We start from the raw sequence: 20,925 nt of genomic DNA, 5'->3' as shown, positions 1-20,925 counted from the left end.
ATCAGTGCTCAACTTCATTTACAGTCCAGGTGCTCCAAGTTCTTCTCTCTTCCTGATCAGCCACTATTAACCGTCTTGGGGTTTTTGTGTCTTTTCCTAATTGTATGCAAGTCTAATTTATAAACAGATTATAAACCTATGATGTATTCCCTATTTCTCACCCCTTCTGAGAAGCTCTGCTTATACCAGCAAGGTCATACTTTTAAAACATTTCCTAGACATAGCAACCTGTAGTGACAAAACACTTTTGCTAATCCATCTGCATCTATACAAGAACTTGATGGTGTGTTTACTTGCTCATTGCATTTATTTTTTTCATAATCATGACTTAATCTGCCAGATTCTCAAGGGTAGACCAAGGTTTTAGGTTCTTTACTGGCATATTTACTTTCATTTAGTTACTACATTCCTAAATGACAGAGTTCTGCTTAATTCAGACATGGCTGTAAGTGTATTCTCAGAATGAATTTATCTTGTGTAAATATGTGCTTGCTAGTCTGGAAGACCAAATTAGATTTGAGGGTTTTCTGAATTACTGTAACAAAATTTCATATACTTCTAAGTTATTTAACTGAAGTGAGGTATTACCAAACCATGAATGTATTGGTAGCCTTCAAAAGGACATACTATAATTAATATATGTCCAAGAAAAAAAAGGTATATCTGTTCTGTTCCATATCTTTGCCCATTTTAAGCTTGCAACACTGTTTTATAATTTAGGGGGTTTTAGTAGCCTCTTGCAGGATAAGTCTTCAAAGTCTTTTTCAAATTTCAAATAAATTATATCAACCAACTTGGCTCTTTGTCTGCTGTTTTGTTTAACATGCTCAAGAATTTGAGTAGATTAGTGATGCATGGTTTTGCTTCGCAGCAGCTGTGCTCATTTGCCTTTATCATATAACATCCATTGTGGGAGTTTGTTTCTATTTTTAGTTGTCATTTCAGCATACTTTTCTAATACCAAAGTCTGTCTTATGGGTGGACAGATTAGGAATTGTCACTAGTTAATGTGTCTTTATCAGACTAATTTTTTTATTACACAGTGTCAGTTTAATATTCAGTAACATGCCACTAGCCCTATCAAAACAAAAGTGATTTTTCCGTCAAAATGTAACGTGAAACAGGGAAAGGATATTGTATGTTAATTTACTAAAGATTATGTTTTGGATTTGCTCAGTGCTCTGGTTAAGTTAGTTTGTCATTTACTAGTGAATTTCATCTAGACTTACTATTGCAACACAGTGAATGCCTGAAGGTCAAATCTTTAATGCAAATATGTGACATTGGCAGCTACTCTTTTAAAAGCTGAATTATTAATGAGTTTGATACCCTCCCTGATTTCCAAAAGACACTGACAAAGTATCTTGCATGAATGTAGTATCAAACATAGTGTCCTGGAAAAAAAAACCAAACCAAAATCAACAAAAGCAGTTCAACAAGAACAAGTCAGCAGCACACCTAGGTTTTTTGTTTGGGTTTTTTTTTTTTTTTTTTTTTTGGTGTTTTTTTTTTCTTTTTTGTCTCCTCGAACTTTGCTGGTAAGAGGTGCCTAACAAGTTGAAGGTGTATGTATGGCTGAGAACCTGTATAAAATAATCTGGATGTTGAATTAGTTCACCTGGATTCATGAAGAGCTTTGCTGGTTAAGCGTGAGTGAAGGTATGCCTAAGATAATGAGTAATTTGTAGCTTCTAGTTGTTAATTCGGTGCATGGTGAAAAGGGAAGTTTGTGAGTTGCTGTTAGTTACTGTGAGACTACAGCCTTATGCCTGTTTTTTGTTCATTTTTGTCTCATAACGGGTTTTCCTAGCCTTCATGCATACTGTTTCCCTAAGTGTTGGTTTACTTTGAGGATAGTTAAGACTTAATACTCTAAGTTTTGTTGTTGTTTTTTTGTTTTGTTTTGTTTTTTAGATTTGCATCAGTTGTATCTTGGCACTCTAGGAGTGTCATGGAACAAACTTTCTGTGCTCATTCTAATGAAAAGATCTGGAAGGCAAGCTTTCTTTTTTCTCACTCATAGAATTACCATTTAAATAATTTAATTCCTTTTCAGAAGGACTATTCTTCAAATTTAATCTTTAAATGCTCTGTTATATGAGAAGTGCTTGTCTGTTGTTGCATAACTTGCAAGAACTGTAGCTTCTATCAGATTGTGTGACTAAGCATCTGTATTTTTTGCTCTGTATCTGAATATTTAACCAACAGATACATTTCTTTTGCCTTAAGACCTTTTTCTGCTTTTTAACATCTAGGAAATGAATCATTGCTTGTGATTCTGGAAAAGTCAATGTACCTCTTCTCTTTAGAAACCTGAAAGAATGTTCATAATGTACACATTTCAGTGTATTGTGTTGTATGTGGAAGATGGAATGAATCAATGGAGTCATAGTTGTGCTTAGCTTGAAAACACTGTTGTTTCACAGAGCTTTAGTTCAGCTATTACACCAGCTTATGCTGACAAAAGGATTCTAACCAATGAGCAATTCAGTTGGGTATGCAAATAAAGGGCTAGCTTTATTAGCAAACACTTAAGAGTAGATAATCCCTGAAAGTGTCTTCGACAAGGGTTTTAGCACAGAAATTGTATTTAAGTCAGGAGAAACAGGTAGTTGTGGATAAAAGTTAATGTTTTACATTTCTGTGGGAAACTTTATAAATGATTTTGATTCCCTGTTTACTCTTTTTATTATCTTGGTGTAGATTAAAGGTCTTTATTAAGATTTGTAGTATTACTTCCTTTACAAATCAAATCAACTTGATTATGATCAAATAAGATCTTGTCTATGGTGTAAGTAACATCTTAACTTTTTAAAGAGGTAAAAAAGGTAAAAATTAATAACTTGACAGTATTGTTTGAAAACAAATTAGTCATATCTAAACCATGATCTTTGCAAATTTTTGCCTGGGGAAAAATGTATCACAAAGATATAAAGTCAAAGCAGGTTTATAATGAAAATACTAATGCAACCCTAGTTATTCTAGGGCAGGAAGGTCTCAGTGCTTGTTTTGCAGTGTTTGCACTATATTTCAGGGACTGGATTTTAAATTATGCATTAAAAATACATTTTTGTACATAAAATCAATTTTGTGCACAATTTTCCCAATGGTGAAAAGAAAGAAAAGCTTGAACGCTTCTTCCTTTTCATCTCTTGTGACTGGTGGGACATTGTGAAACAGGCCATGCTTGATTAATGTTGGGTATGATAATGTAAAAGGCTTTGAAGAAATCCCATCTGTTCATCATCAGCTGGGAAGTTAAACTTTTTCATGTATCTTAAAAAAAAATCAGAGAAGCAATGTAAGGAGGAAGCAGCTGGCAAAGGTCAGGCTGAACTAGCAACTGAATTTTAATAATTTACAGGGTAGGGGGGATTTTATTCTATTTTCATACCTTTTGAACTGTCCTGCATATTTTCTTTATTATCTCATAGTTTTAGAAAATGCTGTTTTTTCCTACTTTTGACTGTTTGTTGTCAATTTGAGAGGAGGTAGCAAAGAAGGAATTCATTTGTAGGTTTGTATAAAACAATTGTGTTAAAAATTTAGATTTTTTAATTTTAAGTATTGCTAGCTAGGCACTAAGCATGGGAGCATCAGACTTACAGTAAATAAAATGAAGAAAGCAGCCTGAGTCAGGCTTGTCTTATTTAGTCTAGACAGTACTTTTCATGCCAAACATTGCTGGTCTCATTTCTGCTTGCCAGTGTTACTCTGATACATCGCATTCCTGGTTTGCTTTCATCAAGCAAGAGAGCTTTCTTTTGCATTGTAGTTAGCTGCAAATGTTTGCTCTCCCTCTGTAGTGCTGTTCTAAGCTTATTAGTATTTATCATATTGTTTGTTTGTTGAAAATGCAATTAGACATTTGTTTGTCTGCCTAGTATACACTTAAGCAATGGAATGGAAAGTTTTTGTCAAGTTTATTAAGTTAATGACAGTTTTGACCATCTAATTACAAGCCACTAGATAAATTAGTGACATAAGCCTGTGTAATGCAAAAATATTGTGTAGTCTTGGCTGTTTCATGCAAAATTTAAAGATTGGAACTAATGATTGCATCTTTTTAACTAGTGTTACAGGGAGCTTTAGTAGTACCTGAGTATTTTGTATTGCAACAGTGCCCAGGGGTTCCACTGAGTTGTGTGGTGTCCAAATGTGCAGTAAGCTACATGCTAAAGTTGGGAAGAAATCAAATACTTTCAGTTGTAGTGATGGTTGTTATTAATAGATAAAAACTATTTATCTCTTAATATTAAGTATAGTGGCCATAAGCTGAAGAATATGCCTTTCATTTCTTTGTTTTAAATTATAAAAACCTGGTTTAGAGTGTCTGTGACCTACTTTGAGTATCCTCTTGTGGGCTGTGGTAGCAAGACAGCACTAGCTATTCCTAGTGGTCTTGAACCTTGGGTAGTGTGAAAAAATCAGTCTATCCTGCTACTTAGTTATTAATTTGGATATTCCAACACCAGGAATAGATGAAAATGCACCATTCAGTGCGTACCCTAGTGTACTCTGAACAGAGATAAAACAGCCTGTCACCACCCAGACTGGACAGACCAGGGAGTCGTGTTTAATTCGAAATTCCCTCGGGCTAAATGAAGGTGAAACAACACCAAACGATCAGTTAAAGATTTTATTCATGACAGAAGCAAACTGAACTGGGGAGGCATGATAGTAGGTGGCAGGGTTTCTCACAACAGGAATTGGCATAAGACTACTTCTGTAAACCATGTAACCCAGGGTAACCGTATACATCAATTCAGGGAATAAGGAGATCCCTCCCATTGAGTTACGAGGTTCAGAGCAGACCCCCTTGCTTTCTAGACTCCTCCTCAGAGAAGGGCCCAGGAGCGGCTGGATCCACTCTTAGTCCCAGACTTGGTCAATGGTTTTATGTCTTAACGGGATGAGGTGTAGGGATTGTGGAAAAGGAAAAGGAACGAGAGAAGAAGGAAGAGAGAAAGATTTCACCAGTCCTGGGTCCAGCGTTGGTTCAGTCAGCCAAGGGGTCCGGTTCTGGTGGGCTGCACACCTGGGGCTTCAGTTTGTGTCCTTTTATCATCCTTGCTCCTCCTTCGGGTGGGCACCTGAACTCGTCAGGCGAATGAGCAGTTTGTGAGCCTTTGGGGCTTGGGGGTGGTTTGTGGAGTAACTTCTTCCCTGCAGATGTGGCCATTGTTTGATCTTTGTATCAGAACAGCTTATCAGAACCCGGAGCTGTGCCCCCTCCAGCACTCCCTCTCCCTCCTGTTGCTGATGTCTGAGCTGATGGGCTTTTCACCTTGGTTCCTCGCTGTGCAGGGTTTGTCCTTGAGCAGAACTTGCCCCACCACAATATTTGAGACATTAATTCTTTCAGTCTCTCACACAGCCTGAGCCATTTGCCTTGGGACAGCTAAACGAATCTGATATGACTGTGGATACAGCAGCTGGGCCCCCATGCAAAGACAGGACTAGCATGAAGGGGCTCAGGCAGAGCTCCAGAACATGGCAAAGGCCACCCTACAGGAAAGGGAAGAAGCAGTAATACTCCTGGGCTTGTAAGAGGGTTGTTTGGCAAGTTGGCACCAACAGTCATAGCAACAACCACTGCTTTTTAAAGGATTGGGAATACGTTGTAGTAGAGCTGTTAAGATAATTTCCAAAGGCTCAGTAGGGACTGGGGTGATGCTTTTTACCAAACTAGGCCTGAAACGTTTCCTTGTGACATCTTACATTTATATCAATTGTTTTCAGTGCTGACATATTACTTGCCTTCTCTCTGAGGCTCAGGCTCTCCTCTGTCTCCTGAGGTCAATTAGAAAGGATAGTTCTGAAGATTTCTTTCACAGGGATCAATATAAGGAAAAAAACCCCAAACCCTCCTGTGTTGCTGAGTCCACTGGAAATCATATCTTCTTACTTAGAAGTCCTGCAGCACTGAAGGAGCCCCTATCTCCTGGTCTAGAAAGAAAAAATCGGTCCTTCACTAACATCTATACGTAAGCTGTTGATAGAGCTACGTGACTGATCTCACACAGCTCCCATGATGTGGTTAGAGCAGTATCCTTGATTCTAGTGGAAGATGTAGCATCTCAGTTAGCTATACAATATCCTTTGGATTATGAACTAACATCTTCAGGAACTAGGTCTTGTTGAGAAGAATGTGAATATCAAAAGAATAGTCAGAACAGAAGGACATTGTAAACGCTTTGATGTTTTACTGTATCAGCCTCTACTGGAACTGCACTTCTTGTGAGCAAGACCAGTCAAGCTGGTTGGATGGCTGGCAAAAACGTGCTGCCAGTTAGCTCACATCCACGCTAGTAGTGGATGTCCAATACTGGCAACTTTTAAACATTTGGAGTACTTTTGTGCATACCTATACTCAAGATCTTTGGTAGTTACAAACCAAGATCATAAAAACTGAGGGTAAATGTGCAAGAAAAAGTGTCTAGACAACTCTTAACTTTGGTTTCATGCAACTATTGTAAGCATACACCTTGATACAAGACTAGGTGATTTACTCTGTACTGAAACCAAGATTAACAACTCACACATCAGGTGAATGTGTTTCCTTCTAAAGAACTGGAGTTTCTAGAGTAAAGATTACAGCTTTCCTGTGTACTGCTGAGTAAACCACTCCCTTGCAAAACAAAGCTTACTCTTATACTGCCTTAACAATAATTAATTAACATTAATACTTAATGCAGGCTAAATTAAGGAAGAAAATTACAATACTTGAGAAGGAAGGAAGAGGCAACTTTTATAAATCCTGCTGGTAAAACTTTCAGCCTCCAACATATGGCATTCCTGTCTCTGTGTTGTGTTGTTGGGTTTTTTAATGATTTTTTTTTTAAATTCTATTTTAATTTCAAGTGTTATGATGGACTGTATTGTAGGCTGACAGCATTGGGCTACAGTGTGGCTGCATATGTGACAATGTAAAAGGTAATGCTTTACAACATGTTGTAGCCTTAACAGAAAACAGGCACTAAATGGCAGCATCTGTGTCCAGTCAAAGAGCACCACTAAACTTAAATATATGTAACTTCTAATAGGTTGCTGCAGTATCAACTTCTGTAGTATTTTGACCTCTGTTGTTGTGGCCCAATTATGCATTACATGGGAAGAATTGAGTATAGACCCTCTTATGTCCAGGTACAGAAATGGATGTCCTTAAACATAGGCATCAAACAAGATCTGCAGAAAGAACAGGTTGTGCAGGAAGGATTGCAGTGACTCTTCAAAGAAATGATATTCACGTGTAAGCAGTACTGAAGGCAGTGACTTCAGCTTTATCACAGGCTGAGGTCTTTCTGGTGATACTTCTTACCAGACTGTGTTGAATTCTGAGCCTGACCTCCAACATCCCTGAAGCCTCTCTTTGATCTGCTGGTAGGAAACCTAAACACAACACAAAGTACAGAATTCTCTTTTAATCTGGGCAAAGGACTTGTACTGAATATAATGAGACTGTGTAAGCACTGTATTAGAAAAATTTGACTTGGAGATAGTCTGAGGAGTTATATTTCCGTTGTATGCAAGAGTCATAGGATGTCTCTGTTAATGAATGCACTTTTTCTCAAACTGATCCAAGTTAACAAGACCATCTGTGTAGGACAAAACCCCGTTGTCTGTTCTAACCACAAATCCATTGGCTACAGGGGTTACTAAACATCCTCAAATAACATGACTAAGGAATCAGGCATCGCTTTGGAGATAGGGGCTGGCTGAGGCTCCACATGTTGGAAAACAATACAATAATAATCTGACTTCTCACTCAGCTGAAACTCTTCAGTCTCACCACTGTGGGGAAGTGCTGCTCAGCTGTCCTCTGGTGATACAGGGCCCAGGCCTTATGCTCAGAGGACAGTTATTTACCCTGCAGAACTGTGGCTCTTTTATGGGATTTGTAACAACCATCCGTCACTTTCCCATTTTTCCACTTTTGCAGACCAAACGTATTACAGACCTTTAGTTGAGAAGGAAGTGATGGAGGCTTACAGCTCCCACTCTTTTTGCCTTCATTTGAGCAATGGACAATGTAGTCCTAGTAGCCACTGTTATTAGGTTAGTAATAGATACTACTCTGTGAGGAATGTGTATCTCTACAGTGTGATCTACACTAGCTACATAGCTACAACTTCTTGAAGACTTGCTATTAGTAGGTTTGTTACCTGGTGTGCTATTACTTGCTAGGCAGTGAAACTCTGCCCAGTGCAGCCCAGGGCCCCAAAGCAGCTCGCAGTTTCATTCACTGCATGTGGCTAAGAGCTGCGCGATTTACTCCCTTGCTTGTTTATTGCTGAGTAGCACTGTGGAAGAGTGAAGGCCAGTTTGTTAGTAAAGAAATGGTTCCTACTGCTGCTGATGACTAAATAACCATGTTTTTTGAGAGGGGAAGAAGGGAATTTGTTTAAAGTTGGCAAGGTTTTGTGCAGTGAGAAGCTGAGGTCTTGGGGAGGAATATAACAATACAAGTAAGGAACTGGGATTAGCAGTGAGATAATCAGTGAGCTTGAAGGAATCATCCTGTTTAACAGGAAGGGGAAATAGTTTTGCTGTTAAAGGAAGCCATGTGGTTATGGGACATTTGTCAGAGATGTTCAATAATGCCGGTAAAGAGAAAGTTGGTGGGGAAAGTAATGTGGAGCTGGGAAACAGAGACAGATCTTCTGTTGAGATGGGAGACAGGCTGAAAAAGGGGAAGAGGAGCAGTGTTCTGCTCTATGGCTAGAGGGGTATGGTGGCGAAGGGAACAGATTTTCTGGGAACAGAGGGGGAAAGTCAGCTGGGCTTAGGTTCTACTTAACATACCTGGTGTGAAAAGACAGTTGTAAGAAATGCAGAGAGGTTTGAATGCACCAGTGTTTCTCTGACCAACCTGGAAAGCTCTGTGTGCTAACAAAGTTGAGCTCCAACTCATGATTTTGAGGAGGGCTTTTTCCCATTCCTCCCTGTTTTCTGAGCTGTCCATGATACTTCTCTTGCTATGTCGAAAAGGAAGTGATATAATCCCTCTAGTCTTTATTTGTTATGTGTTTGTTGAGCTGACAAGACAATGAGAATGCTAAATGCATGGAAAATCACGTGTTTAACTGGAAGCTAGTAAGTTTCCCAAACTGTATTTTGAGAACTTGGAGTACAGATGAATTTGTCTTTAATTTTTTACCAGTAGTTTCTAAGTCTAATTTATTAATTCTTATATCATTCTGTCTCTTCTGTTTTTTCTTCCCCTTAAACAGGTTGATACCCCTTTCATCTCAGACACTGATGATGAATCTTCATCATGGCCAAACACAGGAATATATGATCAAACCCAAATATTATCCAGTAAAAAAAGTGATTTCAGGAGAACAGTCCACCGAGGGCTCATTACCACTGAGACTGGGCCAAGATCAACTTGCATCACCTTTTCAATGTAAGTACAACTTCAAAAAGTGTACTCTCTTCTCCTGCCGCCCCCCCCCCTTTCTTTTTTTTTAAGATCTTGAAAATTTCTTTTGTTCATCTGAATTGCAGTAACACTTCAAGACAGAAAAAGGTTAAAGTAATTAAACATGAGATAATTCTTAGATTAGCAAATGCTCCAGCATTCTGCATCCTGTTGAGAGGCAAAAGAGATTTCCTGGATGAAGAAAAAATTGAACCTGATTCACTGCTGGAATCTAATGCTGTTTCTAGATGATAGTTTTTCCTTCAGATAAAAGGTGCTTTGTGAATACATGCTGGAGTAGGCATAACCATGAGTGTAGTCAGCAAAAGATGACAGTTCCCTTTACTTCAGTATGATGGATATTCTTCTTGGAAAGCTACAGTCCAGGATTGTGGTCTCACTGGTGATGATTTTTCTCTATATTGAATTTATTATGTGTTTATGAACTTCTGCACAGTATGGAGGCTGCATGAGAGTTTCTGCTTCATATTTATAAAAAAAGGATTGTGTAGGTGCCCAGCTTGTGGCCTTGGCTCATGCCCCATTGTGTGGGAAGCCTGAGAACAAGTTTTGGCTTAAAAGATGAAGAGCTTGATGAATTATGGGTTAGGTATTACAGAGCGTCTCCTGGCTTGATTTGGAGAAAAGTTCTTGCAGTTAAATAATGGACTGATTAACATGGAGAACTAAGGTACTTGCACTCTCATGACAGACTTCCTCTGCTGTAGCACAGAGAAGTATGTTCTGCTGAGGATTTAGGGAAGAGGCTTTCCTTCTGAATCTGTAAATATGGTTTCTTTGTGTGAGTATCTGTGTTTCTGCACTGCACATCTTTATGGTCTGTCCATTTATACTTAAATGCAACCCTTTGCTTCCTTTTCCTCAAGTGCAAGTTCATCGATGGTTAATTAGAATCTTGGCCCTAATGGGAAGAACAGTGGGCAGCTAGAGGTCTTTCGATTAACATTTTCAGAGTGGTGAAGTATGCTGCTTGCAAAGCACTACATCCTTTTCTTAGAAGCTTCAAGAAGATATTTAATCACATTGTCAACATCAACCGGGAGTCCTTTTTGCAAATAAGACACCATTGCTTTTCTTCTAGTCATCTGTAATTTTCTTCCAAACAAGATATTAGTGGCCACTAGGATTGGATTGTATCTCTCTCTTCTGACTCTTGCTAGCCAAAGAGTATACAAATCCCAGGTTGTATAGTTCTCCCAGTACTTGGAGTAACTGTTGCTGGTTGAATTCTGGCCAAAATATCTTCACTTTTTGCACCCTTCTTTCAGGCTGTTTGCATCAGTCTACCTTAGATACATGCAGTGTTGCTTGCAGGTACCAAGCTGCCACCAAACGAATGGGTTGTGTAAGACTTTTTTTTCTTTTTTTTTTTTTTTTCTTCTATCGTAGCATAAGGAGGTAACTCCATGCAGCTTGAAGACAAAGGAGCCAGTGCTTCTAGCTCTTTCTAGCTTATTGGAGCTCCTCTGTTAATTACAGTACTCTGAGGGACATGACTTGGAGAAGGAAGCCAGGAGCTGAAGATGTAGAGTATCTGTTATCAAATCCGAAGAAGCCCCTCAGTGAGCAGTGCGTTAGTAAAACATTCTACCTCTATCAGAAAGCTTATGATTCCTAAAAGACCCAAAGGACAGATAGAACAGTTCTCGTGGCCTGATAAGATGAGCTGTGACTTAAGTGTTGCCTCAGAGGTAAAATGCAGGATTAACTCTGCGGTTATTTGTATGTTGTTGAAATTTCTGATATAGGGCTTTTGAGCAGCCTGAAAAAGGTCACTTTACCTATTTTACCTCCACTTCCACATTTGTGAGGTGGGAGTCAGTGATTTTAACTTCTGATGAAGCAGTTTAGGTATCTGCTAGTACAGAGTGCAGTTTAAGCTGTGTGTTATTAGAATTTAAGATTGTGTATCCCTAGCCTGAACAGGAAACCTAGAACATGGCCAGCCATATCTATTTTAGGGTGGCTTCTGGTTTCTAGAGGTGCTGGAATGGACTCCAAAGATAGAGACTACTTGTTTCCATAAAATTGAATGTTAAACTTCAACTGTTACTATTTTAATGTTAGGGATGTTTGAATTAATTACAGTGAGGTAAGATTAGGATGTGAAGTTTCATGTCAGGTGTTCTGTGATAACCATCAATATGCAGTTCCTAGCCCTGTCTTGAACTGAGGGATGAGCTGCTGTGAATTACATCACACTCATGGCAGGGTTTCCATTCGTTGTCTAGTTAATATCAGGAAATTTATGAGTGGCTGATGATCTCATGGTATTTTGTCACTGATGTTAAATGTATAATCTTGTTTCATGGCAGAGCCTCTTATTTCAAATAAGAGGAATCAGCGATGCCAATGCGGACATATTTGAAAAGGAAGAGGGGAAAAATGTGATAATTTTATTAAAAAGCAAAAGCCATAAAGTTAGTAAGGAAAACTTAAAGACTTTTTTTTTTCCTTATCATTAAATAATTTTTTTCAGACAAGAGAAGAAATAGTAGCCAGATAATACTTGGTGGCATTGCCTAAGAGTTCATAGTTATCAATTAATATGGGGTGCAAAGCAAGTAATTCTGTTGTTTTTTTTCTGAGCATTTCTATGCATTTTATTTTAAAGTATTAATACTGTGACAGAGATTTGCATCTGTGAAAGATGCACTCCGTAGAATAAATTTATTTTTCCAGCTGTAGCTGCAGTTGGTGTTGATTTTTCTGGACTTCTACAGATTATTTCAATCCTGTAACATGAAATGGATAAACTTGAAACTGGAACAATTGTCAGTTCAGAGATACCTTTAGAGGCAGGTCTGTCCTGGCAGAGGCAAATGAGATGTGGGCTAATGGTGTTTGGGAAGAAAACTGTCAACCCTGAGCAGGTGCTTCTGGGCATCTTCTGATTCACAGACAGTCAGTCATGTTTGAATGTCCCATTATAGTGTTGCCAGATCAGATTTTGGAGATACTTGGGAAAAAATGTTTAAGATTAGTCACATCAAACATTTTTCAATTAAAATTCATTTAAAGTTCCTCCTGGAACGTTTGCTCTGGTGTATTTATAAGCAGCATCACTTCTCTGATAGCTTTCAGAACATGCAGTATAGTAGTCTTATTAAAGACAGCAAAATAGTCTGTACTTTTTTGCCTCTTAAACTGAATTTTACTGTGAAATTATATATCACATGAAAATTCAGTAAGCCATTGGGGTTACAGTAATAGCATGTAAAGTCACTCTGGGACGTGAAATGCAGCTACCTGCCATTAGGCACTTCTACTATCAAGCATTTTGATCTTTTGTGCTGTGGGATATAAGCCTTCTCCTAAGACTAGCTAGTGTGCTTAGTTATAAAACTGGCATAAAATTTTTAAGTTCTTTAGTGCTAGATTTATAATTCTCATTCATTGTGCCTAATGGGGGGAGGCTGTTACAATTGTTCATAATGATTTTTAAAAAGTCTTGTTTTTTAAAAACAAAACAAACCAAAAACTCAGCCTGGAAATAATGTTAAAGAACTTAATTTAAACATTTTCTGAGTTCACTGACTCATTCAAATTTTCAGAATGGTCACAGTTTCCTTTATAATTAACTTTGTCTCCTTATGCCTAGTATTGTAACACAGTTTTATTTATATGGCCATATATTGCTTTTTTCAAAGGGCTCATACGACATTTAATACGGAAAGAGAGAAAAATCAGGACCCATAAATATGGCATTGTATAATTTTAAAGTGCTTCAGAGCTGAAATGCTCTTCTGTTCTCATGCTTCTAAATAGTCTGTTGTTGAAGTTATTACACTATAAAGCATCTATCCATCTGATTCTATTTAATCAGTACGCTGGTATATTTAAGCTACTGCAAATTAATCTTCAGATGTCTTTGTGCAGAATTAGCCAAAACTTAAGGATAAGGCTTTGGAAATTCAGAGCCTTCTCAAGCAAAGGAAAATAGCTCATATTGGATAGGCTAACAGCTTCAGAGAAAGTATAAATATGGTTTAGCACCAGTAGGAAAACTGAATATATAGTAATGAAAATAAGCTTGCAGCGGAATTGATATGATCAGCAAAGAAAAACTGAAAAGGATGAGATCATGTGGTTCTCAACATTTGTAATGTAAACATCAGAAATACTTCAATACGTAGGCGAGGGCAGCCAAATAGCCCATCTTATATAAGCTCACCATGAACTCCAGAGTAATTCTCAAGGGGTGCATTGCTTTCTTCAAAGTACATACTGGCACACTTGACCTATAATCTGCCTGAATATTTGAAACCTCAGGGTTAAAAATCCTCTAAGAATCTAACAGTAGTAATGGCATCAGCACAGAAATTTCAACTGTAAAATTCTATTTGCAACCTAGTAGTCTATAAAACAGAAAGGAAGATGATACTTTCAGTAATTCAGGTGTGTCTACCTCAGACATTTTCCACTACTCTTTTAATGGCACTGTTAAATAGTAACCACTAGTCAGTGTGAGCTGTGCATGGATCCTCTAAACATCAGTGCCGAGCTCCCTGGCTTTTTCTTCAGAAAAAGCATTTAAATATATGCCTCATTTTCCAGCCTGAGACTGTTGAGGGCTATTTTTTAATGGCATTGTGCATTTTGCCCATTGAGCTGAAAAAAGTGAAATTTTCTGCTTCTGAAATCAGTTGTCTGGTATTGCCTGCATGTGTAGGACACTTTTGCACACCCCTCACTGGGCTACAATTCCCCATGTGTACAGTGATGATGCCACCACTTCCCTGTCTTAGAGGCATGTTGTGAAAATATATTAAGTAGCCCCTGAGGGGACCAGAAATTGCACTAAAAGCAAAACGAAAACTCAAGAGTAGGTATAGAGTACCTTACCCATGGCTGGAATGGCATTGTGTACACTAAATAAAGCATGTGTTTATATAACAAGTTATCCCAAAGTTAAGTATAAGTTTAAGAAGGAAAATGAGCCTAATCTCTTTATTCAGGAAGACAATACAACACATGTGAATTTTGGAATTGAAGTTGCGTATTAAGTTTATACAATTAAATCATATAGAAGGCTTTCTTCCTTTCTTTCAGGTAGATAGGGTCTTTCTGGTCTTCACCAAAATTCTTTATAAAATGCATTAAGGAGGCTTGTCTCTGTTTTAGGTAGAATATGAAAACATGTCTAGAATTTAAGGAGTACAGGTTACATAATGGTTAGTGAATACAGGCTTGCAGCACCCTACTATGGCTTAGTTGTGTGTGTTGTTGCTTGAAGTTGGACAAGTATGCATGTACGGGTATTAGACTTTTAGAATCTGCACATGGTTCTGTGGGCAGCAGTTAAATCCTTGTGTAAAGATGAAGCTGAAACAATCATATGAAAGTTATGTAACCGTTCTAACTGTTGATACAATATATTGCCTCATATTTTACAACATAATTTTACATACGTTTATATACATGAAATAAGATTCATGTGGAAGAAAATGTCCCACCACTTAGAACTGTGATGTGCAGAATACTATTACAATTTTGGCATAACAATAGCTTTCCTGTAATTGGAAGCATAATACACTGATAACTTAGAGAAGCTCTTTTTTAAGCTCATACATAATTTACACATGCTGGTTTCACTGATGACTTCATAGGTTGATTTAAGCAAAAACAGGTGTTGCTTTGAAATTCCAATTTAAACTATTTTTGTGAAATTGCACCATTCTGACTTCACTATGTGACACTTACATCATAATAATAGTATTTCCCCATCAGTAAGTATGGGTAAACAGCTGTAAAATACATATATGTTTTAGTTTAAAAAAATGCATACAGAGATATGACATGTGTTCCATGTAAATGCGTCTGTATGATTTGACATTCTACTACAATTCAGTATCTGTTGACCTTAGGGGAAAAGCTTCCTCAGGTCTTCAGTGGGTCAGATATTCTTTCCACCCTTGGTATTTGTTCGTGGAATTGCTCTGCATAAACAACAAAATAATTCTCTTGCTGGCTTGCCTTACCTAGAGCATTGCACTGTGTTCCTTATAACTTCTGCCTGTGTACGTATGGATGGATATTAGAGTTGAACAGTGGCAACTTTTCTAAACAGAAGTTTTGGGAAATTTGGAGGTAAGGGAGGGATTTTAAGGCTATACTCTGATTAAACATGGTATAGTCAGCAGAGTGAGGTCGGTGAAAAGAGAATGAACAGAAGACTAACAAGCAGAAATAACTGAAAAATCACAACACAATCTATTTGGAGGGAATGTAGAGTCAAATTCACTGCGGTCACTCATGGGAACTGACATTCATGTCTTGCTCCTGAGTTTGTACATAATCAAATGCAAATAAGGGAATGTGGTAAGTGTATAAATGTCAGGGACTTTTTTTGTTTTTTCTCAAATGCAGAACATTTGCATGTGTGTTCAAAGCCTTTGCTCCCCTGCAAAAGGCAGGGGGGTGTTTCAGGGACATTCTAAAACATTTAAGAAAAAATTTCAGTGCAGTCAGCATCAGGGTCAAACAACACTGTGGCTTTTTTGACAACAAAACCCGAACAATTTTAGTAAAGCATCCTTTTCCTCTCTCCCATTTAAGAGCATTACCCATACTGCTATTGAAAGGCATGACAATTCATAACAGCCATTTAAAGTTTGCGTTGAATTCCAGTGGGACTTGGAAACAAGAGGCTAAACTCAAAATATAAAAGAAGTGGCTTAACTAGTTTCATGCTAATGCAGTTAATTCTAGCAAATCAAGCAGCACGTGTACTTCGCTTTAAAAAGTAGAGTGACAAATTCTGAAAAAAAAGTAACTTTAACAAATGAACATAGTTTATTTGGCAATTATAAAAGACTATGGAGTTCTTTGAAATCCTCAGAGACAGAAGAACTCTATAAATACAAACTGCTCTTCTCAATATACTATAGCTGCAGGCATTTTAGCAATAGCCTTTCTAAGCTGTCTTCGTGATTGTTTGTGTATCCATAAAGGGCTCACAATTGAGGAGGCCAGTAAATCAGCACCCCCAAAAAAGTACTGTATTTTTGTCTTTGGACTCCAAAAAGATTTTATGGCCCTGAGCTCACCAATAATTGAATGTCTGCGTGACAGGCAGAGGCTGCTGGTGCTTTTATAGGAACTAATTTAAATGTTACGTTCACCCAAAAAGGAATGATCATCTCTCTACACTTTAAAATATGGAGGCCAAGACTGATAAACAGCAGTGTGGGGAAGAATGTTGGAAAAACAGATTGGTGATCTGGCAAATGGAATTAAAATCAGTTCAAAACGTGTTATAGCCAGGGGAAAACACAGACTGAGACAAATGCATCTCAACTGCTGTGATGAAAGAGAATTGGCTCCAAAACCAAAGATTTCTCAAGAAGAAAAAGAGAAGAGGCTTTCCAGAAAATTCTGTAGGGGAAAACCTCTATGACGTGTTTGAAAAATAGTAATTTAGCTGGATATAGAGACCAACTGAACCCACGCAATTAAACATTAAAAGTCCCTTAGCTAGGCTAACTCCAGAGTTGCTGTGATACAAGTCTTGGATACCAAGAATTGGTTCGGATTGTTGCAAGTAGCTAAGTCTGGTTTTACTCACAGAGATGTGAAAGTGCTCTTCTCTGTCAGTGCTGTCACCCATGCCAGAAGGAATGAACAAGTGTTGATGAAAAAAGTACTGCAAGAAGAAGGTCCTTTCATGCCCAGTGAAACTGAGATTTCAGAATCAGTGACATCCTTATTTCTGTCATCATTTTTCCCCCCTTCAGAAAATTAAGAGGGAAAAAAAGATCTTGGCTTCATGCAGTGCTGAAAGAGAAGATTTTTAATGGTGACTCAGCATGAGGAGAAGGCTATGTTAATTTATAACTTAATTCCATGACGTTCTGTCCTTTGTCACTGTTTACAGTTTGTTGACTTCCTTAGTGCTTTTCAGTTGCTTCCTTTGAGGAAATGGAATGTTAAGTGGATATACTTAATAAGGCAAAATTAATTTAATCTTTATTCCCTATTCTTCCTGGAAATGGTAAACACTTTTACTTAGACTTGGTTTCTCATTTAAGGGAGTCACGTATGCTGAGAGGGGGAAACTGTGTCCATCTCAAGAATTTATTTTCTAAGAAGTAACAGTCTTCCAACTTAAGTCTTGTAATACTATCATAGGGCAGGGAAAAGTCTGTTGTCTTGATTTTTTAAAGGAGCCTAGATAATTATCTTGGGCAAAATGCATAATTTCAGATGAGCGAGATCAGGAGGGAATAAGTCTCGTTCCCAGTGTCTAAAGGTCTAATTCAGACCTTCTTGAAAGAGTCCTGTTGATAAAGTGGACAGTAGTGGTTGTATTTAGCTGGTAATAGTAAAGTGTCAATGATGCTAATAATGTCTGTTCATCTGTGCGCAACTGAGCTTCTGTATGGCTGTAAGTTTGTGTGTAAAGATGCTGACTTCACTATCAGAATATGGAATTCCTGCAGTTGTACCTGCAGTAGCTTCCATCAGCGGAAAATTGTTTGTGGTGGGTTGTGAAGTCGTTGCTGCTTTTTAAGCATTGTGAGATGAGATGAGATTTGTGTAGAATGGCTTTCTGTCCTAGATGTATGTTCATGTCTAAATGTGGCTTTTTGGCTTTTGTTCCTGTATCCCTCAAGTGAAAGCCTTTTGGGTCCAGATACGCTTTAGGTACCTAAGAATCTGGATAACTTGAATGGGAGTTAAAAAAGGCTTGTGGACCTGAATCCTGTTCTGGGTTGCTTACAGCTGGAGCTGTCTCCAGCCCCAAACCTGAAGCACGGATGTGAAATTTCAAGCATGAGACTCTTGAGCTGGAAGTTCTGTTTCAGGAGAATTGCTTCACTCTGAAGAAGACAAGCCATCTGGGTGCTAATATTTTGCTTAATTCCCACCTGGACCTGCAGCTGAAGCACTTGTCTGCCTGCCTTTCCTTAGAAGTGCTGTCAGCTAAGCCTTGTTAAACTCTCCTGCAGGATTAAGCTCCCTATGGAGTGCTACACTATAGTCATGGTGGGGTTTGGAACATAGCTGTAGTGAAGCATCACCCGGTTCCTCAAAGAAATGTGTCTGAACCCTAAAAGGATTTGAACTAAGCAGTCTTATGTCCTCAGCATTTCCTGTTTAGTGGGTCAGGCACATTCTTGTTCAGTGTGTTGGTTAGGCACCTTGCTCCATGCAATTGTCTTCTCTCATCCCTTGTACAAGAGACCTAGGACTGATTAGTGGTATAACTCAAGGCTAAAATTTAAGCTTTTTAGCATTGTATCCTTTTGTGGATCTAGTATACATGTAATACCTTTAAAACAAATAAAAAAAAAAACAGATTAAAAGAATTATCCCCCAATAAACTTAATTGAATAGAATTGAGGCTATTCCATCGGACATCTCAAACCACACTGTAGTCTCTGTTAATTTATTTGGGTTGGTACCTTTTTCTGGAACATCTGAAACTATGTAAAGGAAAATGATAGTTCTATTTCTCATTACCAACTATTAATTAGAGGGTTTTTTAAATTGCTTTAAACATGGAAAATGGCTGTAGTTCAAGATAGGATGTTCGTTGTCTTGAGGATTACATGTAGAGAACCTTTGGGCTGGTAAAAACAAGGAAGACAAAAGGTGATTCATAAAACCTACTGACAGATCCCAGCTTCAAATCTATGTGTGATTTGTACATTATGCACTTGCACAGGACAAAAATGATTGTAATTACTGTGAATTCCTCTGACTTGCTCTAAAAAGGCTGTGTCAGAGAATTTATCAGCAAAGGGCTCCTGGGCGGCATTTAAATGCAATTATGAATGTCTTTCAAAACGATCTCAGCACTTGTGCCTGCATGTGCTCTTTTGATAATTTAAGTGACAGCCATCCACATAAAAGAAAACATAACAAGCCTCTGTTGTAGACAGCAGAGAGTTTGTCAGAATCTACCAAAATTAATGAAGAAAACCTACTTGAATGGAGCAAGTTTTGCTGTAGTAAATTACTCAAATAATATGCTGTTTACCTTCATTCTATCTTAAACTGAGATAAAGAGAACTGTAAAGTGGGTTACTTGCCTCTCCTAGAATAGACCAAAAATTTTGCTGTATTTTATGTGGGTTTTGGGGTGTGGTGGGGTTGGTGAGGAGGAAAACAGCAGAAGTCCCTCTTTTCTCTTCTGTGACAGGGAACAAGGAAGAGATTGTATCCATGTGATAATCAGGAAGGAAAAAGGCTTTTCCAGATAACTGAAAAGAAGGTATCTTCTTCCTTACCTTGGAAGCATCAAGTCTTCTGAATTATTTCTTTGCCTGTCTTTCAAGGATGCTGAAGAAGCAAGCAGGGCTTAAAAAGAGGGTAAAGAAACAAGAGTGTGGTAGAAGCAAGAAGTCTGAGAGCTCATTTCTGACTGGAGGGAGAAGACTGTGGTAGGGGCATCTAAACATGACAGAAGGAGGGAATGATGTGAAGATGTAGTGACAAGGCTAATCAGAATAGGTATATAGAGAAGTGTGTATAGTAGTAATGGTGGCAATAAGAATGGCAACAAAAAGAAGCTGTGGAGATCGCTGTTAGGGTACTGTCATAATAGGTAGCTGGATCATACTTTGTTCTTTGAAGCCTCATTGGTTTGCATAAAGGCAATAGAACTGAGTACTTGAAAAGTGACAAAATATCAAAGGTTAAGCTGTATTAACTAATGAAATACCTGTAAGATCATACAAAAGCAACAAAAATAAGGAGTTACAGAAAAAAAACAAAAAGTAGAAGGAATGCTGGAATTAATTACATGTCAATACTGTGTAGCTGTAGTTGTCTAGACACGGTAAATAAAGTACAGCTTGACATACTGCCTTCTTGTTCAAAATGTTTGACTGGGTGGGTATGTACACATACACCTCACGTCATGCAGAGCTGTGGGGAGTACTTTTAAGCATCAGAGAAGGCATTGAATCTTGAATGAAATAAAGCTGGGTCATCTTATTTTTAATTTCATTGCCATGTCTAATTTCTCCCAGTGCTTGTGAAAAGAGAACTGGGTGCGAGGTGTGCAAGTGTACTGTAACAAAGTTTCTGGAAAGTGCAAAGATGCACTGCCCTACCTGAAGATAGGCATTGTATATTGAAGCCAAAAATGAAATTACCCAGCAGCTGTGCCTTGCCTTTTTGAATCCATGTAGTTTTCAGACTTGTTTGTGCTTGTGACTGTTATAGAAAGAATGAGGTTCATATTCTGTCTGGTTTTCAGATGGGCAAGGTTTGAATGCAGAAGGTTTTACTCCCATGCTTAGAGCAGAGTAAGGTCTGAGCTCAGTCCTGCTAAGGTTGTGTAAGGAATGTTCCACATTCACTTCACTGGGATGACATCCATATCAACAGAAAGGGATTTGGGAGAACTGTGCCCCTTTGACCTAGCCTGCAAGCTGGTTCTGAGTATGAAGTATCAGTAGTGCACTGTTGGGGGAGAAAAATAAGTTATACCAACAGAGGCATTTAATGTAAGCTGTATTAAGTAATTC

General features: G+C 38.2%; 1 protein-coding gene across 1 annotated transcript in view; it reads left to right on the top strand.

The window, feature by feature from the left end:
• The window catches only part of LTBP1 (latent transforming growth factor beta binding protein 1), a 204,793-nt gene that overhangs the window by 39,641 nt on the left and 144,227 nt on the right, over positions 1-20,925 (top strand). The window contains exon 3 of the mRNA XM_010581212.1: positions 9,234-9,409. Coding sequence (XP_010579514.1) covers positions 9,234-9,409 — 176 coding nt within the window. The remainder of the gene's footprint in view (positions 1-9,233; positions 9,410-20,925) is intronic.

Source organism: Haliaeetus leucocephalus, unplaced genomic scaffold, assembly GCF_000737465.1.
Source record: "Haliaeetus leucocephalus isolate CR32 unplaced genomic scaffold, Haliaeetus_leucocephalus-4.0 Scaffold752, whole genome shotgun sequence".
Taxonomy (NCBI): domain Eukaryota; kingdom Metazoa; phylum Chordata; class Aves; order Accipitriformes; family Accipitridae; genus Haliaeetus; species Haliaeetus leucocephalus.
The sequence above is the reverse complement of the archived record's forward strand: the minus strand, read 5'-3'. Positions and strand labels throughout refer to the sequence as shown.